The sequence below is a fragment of the Lethenteron reissneri genome, chromosome 42, assembly GCF_015708825.2.
Source record: "Lethenteron reissneri isolate LAM-NWPU_2019-01 chromosome 42, ASM1570882v1, whole genome shotgun sequence".
Lineage (NCBI taxonomy): Eukaryota > Metazoa > Chordata > Hyperoartia > Petromyzontiformes > Petromyzontidae > Lethenteron > Lethenteron reissneri.
The window spans coordinates 7,976,304-7,993,221 of record NC_083820.1 but is presented as its reverse complement, the minus strand read 5'-3'; the positions used below and the strand labels follow the sequence as shown (position 1 = coordinate 7,993,221).

At 44.2% G+C, this 16,918-nt stretch overlaps 1 protein-coding gene across 1 annotated transcript; it reads right to left on the bottom strand.

Moving 5' to 3' along the window:
- Window positions 1–4,853: 4,853 nt before the first annotated feature.
- PPIE (peptidylprolyl isomerase E) lies at window positions 4,854–15,850 on the bottom strand. The gene is made up of 10 exons (XM_061568900.1): window positions 15,743–15,850; window positions 13,669–13,767; window positions 12,737–12,780; window positions 12,525–12,551; window positions 12,273–12,354; window positions 12,036–12,142; window positions 11,471–11,594; window positions 8,606–8,791; window positions 6,396–6,538; window positions 4,854–5,574 (listed from the first exon to the last, which is right to left on the bottom strand). Exons 1-10 carry the CDS (start codon window positions 15,774–15,776, stop codon window positions 5,506–5,508), a joined length of 915 nt encoding a protein of 304 aa, XP_061424884.1. The 5' UTR covers window positions 15,777–15,850; the 3' UTR covers window positions 4,854–5,505.
- Between the last annotated feature and the right edge of the window lie 1,068 nt (window positions 15,851–16,918).

Here is a 16,918-nt window from a genome sequence, read left to right as displayed (position 1 = left end):
GAGCCGCATGCGGCTCTTTACGGGCTGCTTCTTGACGATATGTACAGTATGTACTCAGATGCATTGCGGCTCTTGAAATACTGAATTTTGTACCGAATTGGAAAGAAATGGCTCTTCTTGTTATTTTGGTTGCCGACCCCTGGTATAGACCCACGGGCATGTTCCTACACGTGTGTACGGCGCAGTTAGAAATAAATGATAAAGGCGCATCCCTGCAATGTCCTGCTCACGACACAGATAGTTGCGAAGGGCTTTCACTCGAGACAGTTCTAGGGAGCCCATCTAGACTGTCTTTGGCCTACTCTTCCACACTAGTCAATGCAGTCGTGGGAGTTAGCTCACAAAAGTTGTTTCGGCCGTTTTCCGTGTCTCCATTGTCTTTCCAAAGTGCATATATGTTGAACTTCTTTCGCACCGTACGTAGCCATCATTGAACCGTGCCCCGGCACCTGATTCGTCGTTCTAAGTGCAGCAAAGGAGGATCGAAAAAACATCGCTAATAGTTTAAGCATTCCCGACACCGTTGTTTTAATGGGGGGACACGTGGACCTGAGAAGGGTCACGTGGCTGGAAGGCAGAAGGCAGCAGCCGAGTGGCAAAGGAGACACCAAGCCCCGAGATACTGGCTGGATTGTCGCATCGCGGAACCTGGCATCAGCTCTTCATCCAGCAGTGGGTTGATCATGGCTAATAGTTGAGAGCCAGGAGACGATTAATAAAAACAAAACCACCCAACACATACGAAGCCTTCGCGTGGACAATGATTTCACAAACACCAAGATGTCTGTGTGATTCTGGAGCTCGCAAACCTCGCTTCGCACTGACCGGCTGTAATTCCATCCGGATAAATCTGGGTTCACTTCAACCCCAATAGCAATCGTGGTCGATTCGACTCTTCATTCGAGCTGTAGGCAAGTACTTGCATCGGCCCAGACCAGGTTCTTAGACTTGTCCGTACCATCTGAAGTGGCGAAAGTTCAGCGTTAAGTTTTATATTTATATAAGATAAAAAAACGTACAAATTGTACTTTTAAAGGCCACATAAATTGGTACCACTATTTTGCAGGACTGCGAGGGATGGCGGTAAGTTTTTTAAAATATAAAAACACAAAAAAATGTACCTTCACAGGGCCACGTAAATTGGTACCACTATTTTTCAGGACTGCGAGTGATGGCGGTGGATCAATCATGGCTAATGTTTTGACTTTCTTATTTTCTTATCCATTACCCTGCTTATACGCAAACTCTTTTCAAGCTTGTTGCTTCCTGTGAAGCGCCTGGAGACGTGGTCGCGGGAAGCCGTTGTATACATGGCATTGTGTTGTATTGTTGTATTTCAATTTAAAGCTTTCGTGACTGTAGGGATTCATATTCTTGGTTCTTTTGGTAAAGTCACGTAGAAGGGAAATAATAAAATAATAAAAATTAAACAATAAAATTCTCACGACGTTTCGGCCACAACACAAGCAGCCGTCCTCAGGTGAAGAACAGAGCTGTCGGAAAGACAGCGTCCTAATTGTTATATATTTTTTAATAATTTTATTACTTCCCTTCTACGTGACTTTACCGACAGATCCAATAATTTGTATTGTGTTTTATTGAGTTGTATTGTGTTTAATCGTGATGTATTTTTGTGTTGTATTGTTTTATTGAGTTGTATTGTTTTATTGTGATGTATTGTTGTGTTGTGTTGTATTGTGTTTTATTGAGTTGTTTTGTTTTATTGTGATGTATTGTTGTTTTGTGTTGTATTGTTTTATTGAGTTGTATTGTGTTTTATCGTGATGTATTGTATGTGTGACGTTGAAAGCTTTACCGTTTCCAGTGCCACCGGCTTCAGCTTCTGGCATTTATATAACTCAATGACCATGGGAGCGAACGTATGAGACACGCACACACGCTTAGTTTGGCATGATTAACGCGTCTGAACTTGAACGCTCGCTTTAAGAAGCCTTGTAATCTATCAAACTGTAAACTATTTTTTATTTTACCAGGTAAGGACCACTTAGCTATGTCGCTATTTTTCAGAAGCGACCTGGCCACAAATGATAGCTCAACGAAGTGGCTTGTCAACCAACGCATGGTGTTCATTCTAAATGCGGAGAGAGAAAACCAGGACCCGGAAAAAAAACCCACGCGACCACGGGCAGTGAGACACGCAAACTCCAAATATACAGCAGGCGTCAGGGTCGGGATCGAACCCACGACCTCCTGCATATCGGGCGAGGTAGTTAACATCTCCTCGCCATCGTGATGATGAGAAACACGCAAACTCCAAATATACAGCAGGCGTCAGGGTCGGGATCGAATCCACAACCTCATGTCCACCAGGCGAGGTAGTAAACATCTCATACCCACCGTCGGAGCGGTGGTGCGGTGGTGTGCGCGCTGCCCGATACGAATCCGTTAACTTGAGTTCGATTCCCTGGACAAAGTCGACCACCACGAGCGAGTGGCATCCGATTTGATCTTTGCCCCTCCTTGATCAACCCCCATTGACTAACGTGAAGTATGACCAAACAAGGCCATCGCCGACACGATTATTCAGCAGCGGGTTGATAAAGGACAACGCATTGTAATTTATATTCAAATCTTGACTTAAAGCTTTCGTGACTGCAGGAATTTATATTATTTGGGTCTTTCGGTAAAGTCACGTAGATAGGTTCAAAGAAAATAACAAAAAAACTACGTTTCGATCACATCAGGAGGATGCTCGTTTGTGTTGTGATCGAAACGTCGTAGTTTTTTTTTCTTTGAACCTATATACGTGAGTTTACCGAAAGATCCAAAGAATTGCACTCATTAACACACCCCTCCCTTCGCACGTGAAGGGCTCACAACCGACGTTATCACACCTATCCCTCTATTTAAGGAAAGAAACAGGACTTCTCCACAAACCTGGCTGTCCGTCTGATGATGCTGGTTGTAATTACTGGCGAAACGTCGTACTCCCAAGATTGTAAATGTTGTGGATCTGCTCTCCATCACACCGGTGTGCCGTACTAGTAACGAATTTTCATGTTCTGTTTCCGTGACAAACCTGTGTCGGGTGGTGGCGGCTTTAACGACACATTTACGCGATCTAACCCAACAAACCCCCTATATTATGGACGGTATATTCACCTTCTGCTCTGGCACAACAAAAAACGCGCACAAATTAACAGCGCATCCGTGTTCTATCCACTGCTGGATGAAGGCACCGTCTCAACGTCGTCGCCATCCATCTCGGGCGCGTTCCCTCCTTTAAGCTGCATTTCCGTCACCAGTCTCGTCCACCGGAATCCCTTCTCGCCACGTGTCTTGTCCCCAAGCCCGCACTGTGAGTGAAGCCGTCTCTCCCTCGCAGATATCGCGAGCGTATTGTCACGCGTGACGATTCGATTAATAATCCCGATGCAAGACGTCGAGATTAGATGTGGACACCATGGTTTACAGCAGCCACTTAAGTGCATACAATTTATACAAATCAAAGATAAAAAAAAATCTTCCGGTTCATATTAATCCGCTGTTACATTCCGGACGATAACATATACTAATTAAATTTCGATTTAAAGCTTTCGTGACTGCAGGGATTCATCTTCTTGGTTCTTTCGGTAGTCACGGAGAAGGGACCTGTTCTTCACCTGAAGACAGCTGCTTGCGTTGTGGCCGAAACGTCGTGAGAATTGTATTTTATTTCTATTATTTTCCTTCTACGTGACTTCACCGAAAGAACCAAGAAGATATACTAATTATATTATTTTTCGTGGGCATCGCAATGGGAAGACATTCGAAATTAATTTGGGTTCTCACGCCATCTAGCGTCCAAAGAGTTGCCCGTTTTCAGCAATTTCTTTGGGGATCATTGCGCACATGGCCATTAACATCTTGGGATTAACATCTTCGGTAGCATTTGATTAACATGCTGTTGATGAGACCCAGAATGCCAAACCCCGTTTAGTTTGCTTACTCAAAACAAATACTGCCGGATCATATTGGGCCAGAAAGTCAATTTAGGCAGGTTTTACATTTGACCGGTGTTCCAATGTTATTTTACTAATAATTGCATTACGTGTCTCATTCACTTGCTATGCAAGTGAAATTTTTATCTTCACTCTCCGCGAGATATTCTTAAGAGACCAATTTCAGGTGCCCATAAATCACTACGCTGATCAGAACCATTGCGTTTTTTATTAACCTAGCCATCAAGTTCCTCCAGCTATTTACAGGAATCTCCGATAAACATTGAACACCCAATTCCAGTGTTGAATGCTGGCTTGGGTTCAGCTCCAGTAGCATCGCAACGCCCCCAATGCAGTTGAGCTTTCTCTAAAAAATTGGTGAAAAAAAGACATTCTAAAAACTTACCACAGGCGTGAAAAGTCAAATTTATAAACCGGCAATTGATCAACATTTAAGGCTACGTAGGATTAGACGACTGTATGTACACACAGCACACTGGGTTCCCCAGTGAATATGAAATCAATACATCAGTGGGGTTGCGGTGGTGTGGATGGCGGCGTAATGGTTTCGTCCTCTCTTCTCACCTCCACTTCACTGGAACTTCCTCTCTCTCTTCTCACCCCAATTCACTGGAACAAACTTCCCCCTCCACATTAAACGGTCACCTTCACTCACTCGTTTCTTTCAACTCTAAACTCGCTTATTGTTCCCTAGTTCACCCCACGACCCCTTAATCCCCCCCTCATAACCACCACCGTTACTTTTCCCTCTTCATCTTCTCATTACATGGCTAGCAGTCATTCCCCATTCATTCGTCGTTTAATGTAAATGTCGCTTTCACCGATTTCACGCATCACCACGGATATGCCCATTGCTTCCCGTCATCCATTTCATTCACCTCATTTCCACCATTACACTCACAAGAACTACTTTTAATTCCGTGTAAAGCGCCTTGGTTAAGGTGCTATATACATTCCGTGAAGATAAGATGAAGCAACGACCACCAGAGTTTGTTTCCAGACCACAGCTAATATCAGTGGCAGGTTTTGCCAATGTGATCTGTGGCCAAATAACCCACATGACCAACATGGCATGGGAGAAGCTTTGATCCAGCAATGGAATCACACAATGCTGTAAATAAAGTACTATCTAGTAAAACGCAGTTTGACGATATGTCACGCCATGAAACCTCATGGCGTAACAAATAAACGCATTTTTATTACAAAAAAACAGCTCGACATTTTTTCATTCCGTTAAGATTTCCAGTATAAAAATACATTAAACCAGGGTCATTCCGTGTCTACGGATGCACATTTCCTCCCCGTACCCCCTCCCCCGCCATCTCCAATTAGTGCGCGCGTGTGATGCCCGTTATTACATTTACAATCGATTGGCTTGATGCGACGAGATGTGCGACCGTGTCCAAGCACCACAAAGCAACGAATCGCCCATGGCCACGTCATGAAACAGTCGAGGCTCAAGGCCGCTGCGACGATGCAGGACGATGTCCGCGCGATCGTGTGAATGAGCGCGATCGTGTGAATGAGCGCGAGCGCCGCTTCTTCACTCCAACTCCCCGCAGTCGGAGATGATAATCTTCTCGCGCGGCTTTCCGTCCTTCGTGCCCTGAGCCTGCGCGATAAAACGCAGGTGCAAGGTAAAGGTGCAGCCCTGAAAGTACCTGCTCACCCCAACGTCGGTGCCCTAGATAACGCCTGGTCTACTCTTCCACGCTGGCCCAAGATATATTTGAAGAGGTGGGAGTAACCAACCGGTGAGCACGGGTGGCTACGTGCGTTGTGAAAGAAGTTCAACTTGCATACGTAGCTGCATGTTATTCTACGATGTGTGATTTGTCGATCGACTGGGGTGTCCCCATTCATACTGCTGGGTGGGGACAGATGCCGTGGGGGGCGGGGGGGGGGAAGGGGTGGTGATTGAGGAAACTTGCCCAGCAATGTAACTGCTGTGCCGGGAATCTGAACCGGCGGCCTCTGGATTGCAAGTCCAGTACGGTAACCATTGCACCACGGCAGCATCCCAACATTAAACCCAAGCATTGTCAATTCCAGGTCCCCGTACAGCAACATGTCACCGAATTAAAGACTCATCATTACCACGATCCATGGGCAAATAGCCCCGTAGGTGCCCAGCTGCACATTTCATCACTTGTTTCCACTTTCCTCTCTCTCGTGCCAATATGCTCAAGTAGTGCCACATCTCTCTGGCACCAATCTCTTATGTCGTCAAGACATTCTCTGTTCGGCCTTCCTCTCTTCTTAAACACTCAAAGATGATATTTTACAACATCCGCCAGAGCACTATATTCAAACTCCGGTCTCAAAAAACCTCCTGCAGGCTGCATCTCTCCAAGATTACAGATAGTATACATTTTTTTGAATACGCACAAGCCTCGATGTAAAACTTCATGATCTTCAACTTTTGTACATCACCTCCATTTTTCGGAGCACGTCCATGCCTTCGGTGAGCTCCCCCACCACTACGTGCTTGCCGTCCAGCCAGTCCGTGCGATCGCACGAGATGAAGAACTGAGAGCCGTTCGTGTTGGGCCCCGAGTTGGCCATCGAGATCATGCCTGCGCACGTCACGACAAGGACCCATTGCTCAGGCCGACACAAACATCCTAATAATAATATTAACACCATTGGTATTTTGCAAGTAAAAAATATAATTGGTTTTTTACCCTTCTATCTGGCAACAAAACTGACATCTCGATTTAAAGCTTTCGTGACTGCAGGGATTCATCTTCTTGGTTCTTTCGGTAAAGTCACGTAGAAGGGAAGTAATAAAATAATAAAAATAAAACATAATAAAACAATTCTCACGACGTTTCGGCCACAACGCAAGCAGCCGTCCTCAGGTGAAAACCAGGTCCGTCGAGGCGACAGAGTCTGAATGAAACAGCTGCAGCAGCAGTAACTGCAGCTCCCTTTGATGCTGTTAATCCTGCATAATGCACATGCATATGCAGTACTAATCACATTCCTGCATTTCCCATAAATATGCTAAATTCCTTTTGATATGCAAATTCCTTTGTCAATGCGCCCAGCTTATATATATGCTCCAAGCTCGTGTGCTGTTTCATTCAGACTCTGTCGCCTCGACGGACCTGGTTTTCACCTGAGGATGGCTGCTTGCGTTGTGGCCGAAACGTCGTGAGAATTGTTTTATTATGTTTTATTTTTATTATTTTATTACTTCCCTTCTACGTGACTTTACCGAAAGAACCAAGAAGAAAAAACTGACATCTTTTTTACAAAGTGTCATGCTTGCATAGACCACAATACCTGCAGTCATAATGCAAACAAAAAACATAACTCTGATAATGTGCACTGTCCTTGAAGTTGATTGGTCCACACCCGAGACAGCTTTCCTTAGAGCCTAGTCTCACATGGGTTGGACCAGATGACGCCAAAAGGCGCACAACTCAAAGACAATGCACCATCAGAGTATGAGAGCTCGGGGTAAGCATTTACACCATGGGAACCTCATTTGCCAGTAAAAAAATATGACAATTGCTTTTTTACCCTTCTATCTGGCAACAAAACTGACACCTTTTTTACAAGGAGTCATGCTTGCATAGACCACAATACCTGCAGACATAATGCAAACAAAAAACATTAACGCGAAGGTAGAATAACAAGTCACGCGGAATGCGCCCAAATCTCATCACATCTTGGGACGCTGAGCAGCGAGGTTGAGGAACCTGGGTAGTGCGTGGACGGATGACCACCCTGTGAAAGTCGGAGGCTTCACAAAATAAAATTGGCTGCAAGCCTACATAGAGGAGTAGCACAAAGACAATTTTATTGTTCCGTGTTCCCATGCTCACACGTCTATGCTCTCCCGCCTTCGCCAACCCGCACTGACTACATACAAATAGCCCCCGTGACCTACATCGATTGGGGAGGCCATCATCCAACAGTGGACTGACAAATGGGCTGCACTTTACAAAGATGGTCACTGCATCGCACGCTTCCAGATGCGCTTTTGCGGCCGTCTGGAACGCTCTTCCTTCCGATATTCGGAAGCCGCTGGAGCTATGCATTTTAAAAACTAGATTGAAAACTCATTTCTTTATAACTGCTTTTTGTGTTGAGTTTATTTTCCATCCCCCGCACCTCCGATTAGCACGGTTGGCTACGTGCGGTGCGAAAGAAGTTCAACATGCATGCATACGTATGTATACCACATTTCTAGTTATTTTCACGAAGAGAATGACTGAAAGGTCAACGAGAATAAGGTGACATTATCCAGCCATGTGGCACCGTGATCGGTGCTCTCAGCTCACGATTGTAAAACTCCAAATTCAAAATCCCGTTCAGCAGTGGACTTGTCTTGTCATACCTCTAAGGTCAAATTAAAATGAGGACCACTTTGTGGAAAAGTCAATGGGCACGTAATCCCATTCACACCCCACGCAGCACAACGAATTTTCGCCATTTGGCATCGTGGTTCAACGAGGCCACACGGACGTCATCCCGTTTCGAGACTCGGAAGGCAACGTTATTATCGCCCCCGTCAAATACCGTCGAACGCACGCTACAGAGCGTCACAGAATCCACACGCGTGTGCGGGATTATTTGTTCTTCCTTACTTAACGCGACATCATCGCCTTGAGCTCACAAGCTCCCCCACTGACCGGGGCCCGTGTGCTTGAGGATGAAGTTCTCGTCTTCGAACTTCCGCCCGTATATGGACTTCCCGCCCGTGCCGTTGTGGTTGGTGAAGTCGCCCCCTTGGCACATGAACTGCGGGATCACGCGGTGGAAGCAGCTGCCCTTGTAGCCAAAGCCCTTCTCGTGCGTGCACAGACTGCGGAAGTTATCTGCACACAGGGGAAAGAGAGAACGAGAGGAGCGGTTTGCATGCACTCGCTTATGCACCGCCTGTACGTTGCAGCCACATTCACGAGAGACACCCCAATAACATTTTGAGATAATACATCTCGGCTGTGTGGTGGACAACAGTAAGGCAGTGCAGCAAACATTGTTGTACCGTACTTCGATGCTCCCACATCTATTCTGCCCGCCTTCCCCAACCCACATTGAGGTGCATGGTGAAGTATGGTCAAATACCCCACGTAACCTGCACGACATTGGGAGGACCTCATCCAGCAGGGGATTTACAAAATCGCTGTAGTGATAGGTTTTTACCCTTTCAACTGGTACAAAAACTGACACCTTTATACAAGGCATCATGTTTGCAATAACCACTTCACAAGCAGTCAAAATGCAAACAAAAAGAAACAACTCTGTTGATGATAAGCACTGTCCTTGAAGTTGATTGGTCCACACCCGAGACAGCTTTTCTTAGAGCCTAGTCTACATTGGTGTTGGACCAGATGACGCCAAAAGGCGTACGTTCAGCCAGTCTCAGAACAATCCAATGGCAAAGTCTCCTTCCAACAAAGCAATGCCTAGGCGGCACAAGCCTGGGAACATACACAACAAGGCCATGGCACAGTTCAGGTGGAGGGTGCTGTCACACACACCTCATGTAGCCCACGTGCGGCATGCACACTCACATTGCCATCTGAAGGGAGCAAAATTGGGAAGGTGACTGCTTACAAGAAGCGTTGCGCCAACGGCTACGCGGTGCTGACGACACAAGTTTACAACGATGGAATGCTGGTCCCGGTTCCATCTTGGCACATCGAAAACGATGTTGAAAAAAGGCAAATGTCCCCCAGGCATGAATAGCTTACAGTTTGGATCAGTTCAATAACAAGTTATTGAGTCAAACAAATTAGAGTCATTACTTTCTGAGCATTCCTTGTAAATGCATTCTTCTTCTTTCGTATAGCTGATGTTGATGCAGCACAACGACAATTTTACATTCAGGTGGTCAAGCCAAATAACCTGCATCAAGAGCAGTGGAGTGTATCGCTTGCGATGTGACACAAACATTTAGGGAATGGCACTCAAACAGCATTTGTGTACACACACGCGTATGCAACACACATAAGAACAATTATTTACAACATACATCTATACACTACCCTTGTGCCAGTGTCACTGTCCAAATTGGCCAAATATAAAAAATTACACCGCAAATTACTCAACTGGCATATACATCGCAATCGTTGCACTCTGATTGGAAAAACTAAACATGCAATTTCATCCTAAAAAGGAGTCATGAAGCTCAGTCAGGCTTCTCTATGTAAATAAGCGTAAATAATACGATAAAATAAACAAGCCTACTCTGATACCAAATTAGCGATGTATTAATAATAATCACTCTTTAAAAGTTAGGTATTACATTCCTTAAAACGTTGTCTAGGTTACATGTACAACATATTACGGAATTTGAAATATGCCGTGCATGTATAACGCAGCATAAGCTATGACACAAACACTTTCTCTCATTTATATTGATAATAAAACACTCCGCTAGATGGGAGGAAAGGAAGTTTTTCGAGCTTTGTGCACGGGGGGAGTTGATTTTTTTTTTGCAGAAACACACACGCACTTCCAGCAGATATGGTATGGCCACAGCGAGTGAACAGGCATGTGTAAACCAAACACCTGACTGCGAGATGGAATTCAACGGGACAGAAAAACAAAGTGCACGGTGAAATCAACCCCCACTTTCCAAAAATGCGTTTCTGTACAGAAAACCATCAAGTAACCGTTTCCCAGCGAGTAAAACAAACCAGATAACAAATGGCAAAATAACCTTCATCAATCACTCCGACCTGATGCTGACTGCTAAATTGACAGGCCAAGCTGGAATGTATGCCGCATACCTTGGAATAATTATTTATTTAATATACATGTATTCTCATAACATACTTATGTTGGATACAATAATCGAGATATCCATGGTTTAAAACCATGTCTTGCAAGCAAGACTTTTTCACCTATGTTTTTTTCCTTTTTGGTTCAGTACAATGTGTGCGGTATTACAACTTAAATTTATCGAGCTTCTAAATTATACCACATCACAAGAAGCTGTGAACTAGCATACAATTTCACAATGACCATGATCAGACAACACAATCAGTAATTTTAACTCTAACACCATAACCATCATCATCATCTCCAAACCCACTCATACCATCATCACTTCCAAAACACTACCATACAACTACCACAATCAACACCAATACAAATTGCACTGTCTCGCAGGTGCAAGTGCAAATAAACCAGTCAAATCAAACATAACTAAATCACGCATCCATAATCCAGGTTTTTTTTGGGTTAGATCGCGTAAATATAAATGTATTGTTAAACCCGCCACCACCCGACACAGCCAATTAGTAAGGTTTCTCACGTAAACAGAACATGGCAAATTGCGAGCCCGTAAATACAACTTCCTTCTCTGAGAGGGCACCCAAATGAGTCGTCTTGGCAGGTGTGGATTGCTCCACTCCAGCGAGCCTCCGTGACCCTTATAGATACTCGGGGTAAACAGCAGCGACAACCCGACCGAGTTGGTTAACATTGCTCGGCTACGCTTCCATCTCAGGACACGGCAGCAGCAGCAGCAGTAGGTGCAATCCCACCTGCTGTCATGGGCACAATGTCCGCCCGCAGAAGGATGCGCAGTCGCCCGGCTGGCTTGTTGCCGATCTTGATGTCCATGTACACCTGGGGATTTGCTCGAATACGCTTTGCTGGCGGCTCCCCCTGCACACACACAGTTGAAACGCACTTCACTCAACATGAGCTTTGAATATTCTTAGGTTTTTTTCGGTAAAGTCACGTAGGTAAAAAATCTAAATTAATAAAAGTTAAATGAAATAAAAATCACGACGTTTCGGAGGCAACACAAGCTTCCGTCTTCAGGTGGAACCGTCACAGCACGCTTGCTGTAATCAAGTAAATCTTATTTTACTTTTATTAATTAAGATTTTTTACCTACGTGACTTTACCGAAAAAAACCTAAGAATATGAATACTTGCAGTAACGAAAGCTTCAAATCTAGAATTAATGAGCTTTGAAGTCAAAAACGCTAGAAGTGACACCGTGTCACCATATGTATCACTGGTAGCATTCAAACCTCTTGTGCAATGCAATTATCACACTTAAAAAAGAGAACTGATTAGGCATAGCAAGCGGTGAGCGCACCTCCTGAACCTCCGTCTTTGCTGCATCCTCCACTTTTTCTCCACCCTTTTCCTCTGTCTCCATGGTCTTCCCAGAAAACCTCTTCAGCCAGTTGTCATCCGACCACACTGTTAGATCACAGCACATCAAAATGAGCGACCGAGAGAGACCGCACGCAACACTTCCGTCAACGCCGGAGGGTGCGGTGTGAATTGTGCATTGGCCCATGGTCAGCATGATAAGGCTCCTGCAAATGACCTGGTCGCATGGAGCCCTCCTTGAGCCTCATGGGTTTAGCGAGGTTCACGCGGATGGTGCGACCAAACAGCTCCGACTCATTCTGCAAATGCACACAGGCACGTTGGACGCATGAGAAAAATATTCTCATGGCAACACTAGAAAAAAATTACAATCTAGCAAAATGTAATGGAAAAAATGGGTTTCCTACTGCACTTAATAAGAGAATTGCGTACTTAATTGTTAACGGATAGGGAGGGAAGTAACACTCACCATGTTGTCGATTGCTGCTGCAGAATCCTGAAAGATAATCACATGCGAAAGATGATAATACACAACATCGAGTGCTCGTTGTTCTAAGAAAAATATCACTTCAATGTAAAATATCACTACAATGTATAACTGTACATTATTACTGAAACAGGCATATGAGTAAATATAACAAAAGTAGAATTTTGTAAATACAAAATTTGTTACTAACAAACCTCTGCAGCTTCAAACTCCACAAACCCAAAACCTCGGTGCTTTTCTGTAAACAGAAACAAAAACAAACGAGTAAGAAGGCACTCAACAAAATCCCAGACGTCTAACATGGGAAGTCTGCGTATTAAGCCAATCTAGCAGATAAATCCATCGGTGCATTGACGGGGTTGACTTCAACCGACGGTTGTGTTGATTTTTCTCCGGGTCCTCCGGTTTTTCGCTCCACATCTAGAGTCAACAAGCATTTCGAGTATTTGGCTGCTATAAATTTCCACGTGATAAGCCACTTCCGTTGGACGATCATTTGTGTGGCCAGTTCGCTTCTGAAAAAGAGCTATATAGCTTAGTGGGGTAATATAACATTGGTTGAGTTGTTGTTCAGACATTGCTTTCTGTAAGAAGCCAGAAGAGGGCGACAAAGGGGCTTAAACTCAGCTCCGAGAAGCTTTAGGATTTCTGCAAACATTTATTCTGACACAAGCGGTTCAATGGATTAAAATGCCCAGCTATCTCCTTGCAGTGATTGATCACATACGCCTTTCTAAACATCCCCAATGTTGAAGAAAGGCAGAAAGTAAATACAAAGCTGAGATGGTTATACGACATTTAGGGAGGTGCCGTTGTAATAATTACCACAAACAGTAGTACATCAAGCTTGAAATGTAACAAACGATGTTTCAATGACAGTAAGCAGATGTGAGTCACTGTAAGTCTAAAACTCAAACCCCGTTCTACCACCCTCCTTTACGTCTGGTGGTTGAGAATTTTTGACTGACGATGACTACGCTCTCCCTCCTTGCTGTAGCCAGAAGTTTGAAACGTCTCGCTTGTTGAATTAAAGGCTGGTGTTACTTATGAGTATTCGTATTCTCAGCTTTCCTAAGTGTGCTTGTGTTCCATTGATACACGTAGGGCAGACGAGTTGGTGTTGTACCTGTCTCATAGTCGAGCGGCATCTGGATGTCCACGATGTCCCCGAACGGGATGAACGCGGCATGTAAAACCTTCTCGTCCACCTCCTCCGCCAGCCCGCCTGGTGGACAGCCAAATAAATAGTTTAGGAGGGAAGAGTTTGTGTCATTCGTACAAAAAAGAAAGTTCAAGGGGGCCGGGTAATTTCGAGATCTGAGCACGAGTTGGTTACGACTGAGATCATAGGTTTCAAGGCAGGCAAGCAACCTTGGATTCACACGCAATATCTTAGAGGTGAAACGTGGGTATTATTGCCTTACAGCAACATCCATTCTTGTACTGTACTTCTAAGCATCCAACCCGCACTGACAAGCCAAAAACGTTGATAATGAAGCACACCAGTGTGTTGGATAGTAAACCCACAACATTTACAATTCGAGTACTAGTAACGAGTTGGCATTTTTGTTGATGTGCCAAAACCTTACTAATTGGTTGTGTCGGGTGGTGGCGGGTTTAACGACACATTTATATTTATGTGATATAACCCAACAAAAACCCTCTACTGAGAATAAAATTGGTCGCGAAATCCCACGTGTTAAACCGATGCCATCGTACAAGCCACATGGCCCCTTGCACTTTGCACGCCGCGTTGATCACCGTTGCACACTTCACTGAGTTATTCACGCGGTGCATCGAAACTGTTTACTTCAAACGTAAAGTTGTGAGAGTCGCGAGATTGTGACAGAATTAAGAGTAGAACTTTAGCGCAGTAAAGTTGTCACAACGCGCGCTGCACTACGAACCCCGCTTTCTAGTTCGATGTCTGGCCACTGTCAACATCACCACCACAATTTAAAAATCCTTTATATTAAGTTCACTTGCTTGCTTGCGCGCTTACGACCGTGCAAATCTTTCGGTCGTTTTTTAACCCACTTCCCGTGATCCAATCGAGCTGACATTTTGCACACAGACTCGTTGTGCGTGACAATTTATTATCGTGAAAAAAAATTTTCCCAAAATTTTCCACTTTTTAGGAATTTTTTTTCCCATAATTAATTTAAAATACCAATGTGATAAAAATGAAACTCTTACTCAAGAAAAACAGAAATGAATAATAAAATAAAACCGATGCCATGCATATAAAGGATTTATAGTGAAAAACGTTGATTTTACGGGTTAATTTTTTAGTCGACCAGGTAAGAGGCTCACAGTGAACTATTACGGCTCTTTCTCAGAAGCGACCTGGCCATAACAAGTGATGATAGCTCAACGAACTGGGGCTCATCATCGTTGAGCCAAATGCTGTAAACGTGGAGGGGAAAGCCGGAGTAGAGACCCGAGTACGATTTTTAGTTCAGTTCATTTATTATTCGGTATAGCCCTGTGAGCCATGCGGCGGTGGCTCTTGAATCGGGTATAACCGCAACAAACCAAAAAACATGAACAAGAAACATCTACGCGCAACATGATGATGATGATGCCTTCAATAGAACCGCTCCTGGACTCCAACCACTTCTCCATCGCGGAGTGCTTCGAAGAATGGCCCATTGCCCGAAACGTCACCGATTATATTTTTTAAAATCTCCCTCATTTAAGGCAGTGTCGATGACGAGTTGCGCGTGTGGACGCACAACCACCAAAGCAGCAACAATCGGCAAGTATTTGGTTGGTTCGTGGTGAAGTATGGTCACTCGGCCCTCATACAGATTGACAGTAGGCCCAAGGCTTCAACCCATTGAGAAAACAAACAAAAAAACCCGACGCTACAATATAGAATACAATCATAATACAGGTTTTTTTGGGGGGGTTGAATCGCGTAAGAAATGCGTAGTTAAATCCGCCACGGCCAATTCGTAAGCTTTGTCACTGAAACAAAACGTGGCACAGCACATCATGGGATAGCACACCCACAACATTTACAATCCGAGGACGACGTTTAATCACGAACACATTCGTTGAATTTTGGGCCGAAAGTGCGATTTTTGGGTTTAAGAAAAATCTATCTTAATCGTCGTCAGGAGAAATCGAAGTTTAACAATGATAACAACAATAATAATAACATTAATTGCGGCTATTCGACAGCCGTCACAACTCACCGACATAGAGGATTCGCTTGTTGCTGGCCGCCATCACTTTGGCGATGACGCTGCCGCGCCCTCTCGGCCAATCAGCGCGGCGCAGAGTCGCGTTCAGGGGTCCGCGGTCAATCTAGATTTGAAGTTTAGAAAGCGTAGGGGTCCGTGGTCATTTGCTACCCGCCAGCGACAGATCGTTGGGGCAAGTTGCTGCTAGCGTCCTATGGAGTCGGGCTGAACGATTAATTGATTTGAAATCGAAATTGAAATTTTAAACAATGCGATTAGCAAATCGCAAAGGCTGCGATATTTTTGCGATTTGAAAAGTCCTATTAGGAGAAAATAAAATAAAATTGAATTTTAATAAAATAAATGTTTATTTTATATTAATAAAATAAAATGTTATTTATAAAAAAAATTGGATATAATTTTATTTTAACAAAATAAAATGTTATTTCATACCTACGTGACTTTACCGAAAGAACCAAAGAGCCTGGATTCCTGCAGTCACGAAAGCTTCAAATCAAGATTAAAGTCCAATTACTTTCTTATTGGAATTGTTTTATTTTTTATTATTATAACAATTTTTTGTAACTTAACAATTGTTCTATGTTTGATTGTTCTATTTCAATATTTTTTTAAATAAATACATGTTTGAAGCAATTCATATATTTTAAGTTCTCATCCTTACATTACAATATATAGAGCAGTTCATATTTTGATGGTATCATGTTGAAATGCTCCATCACACGCTTTAAATCTATTACACAGTGAATATTGAACTGAAGCTTAAACTTTAAAAAATGTTATCGCAAAATCTGTCAGAAAAATCTCAATTGCATATTTTCCCCAAATCGTTCAGCCCTACGATGGAGGCAGCCACTGGCACACGACTGTGATGGGATGAAAGGGGGGGGGGGACAACACCACGACCCAGCCACCTTTGTCTCTCCCCCAGTGGCGGTACTTATTTGAGTCTGAGTCGACCTAGGGGAGTCCCGGGACCGGTTCAAGATAATCGTCCCCTGGTGGGTTGTTGGTGGCCGTGAGCGGGAATCGAACTCGGGTGTCTTGGTCCGTAGGGCAGCCGCGCTAACCGCTACACGACCGCTACCCACGCCTCGAGATGCCTCCCACTCACGCACGTGGCCGCTCTATTGCGCGCGACTTGGTTCACATGCCTCGTGACCCACGTGG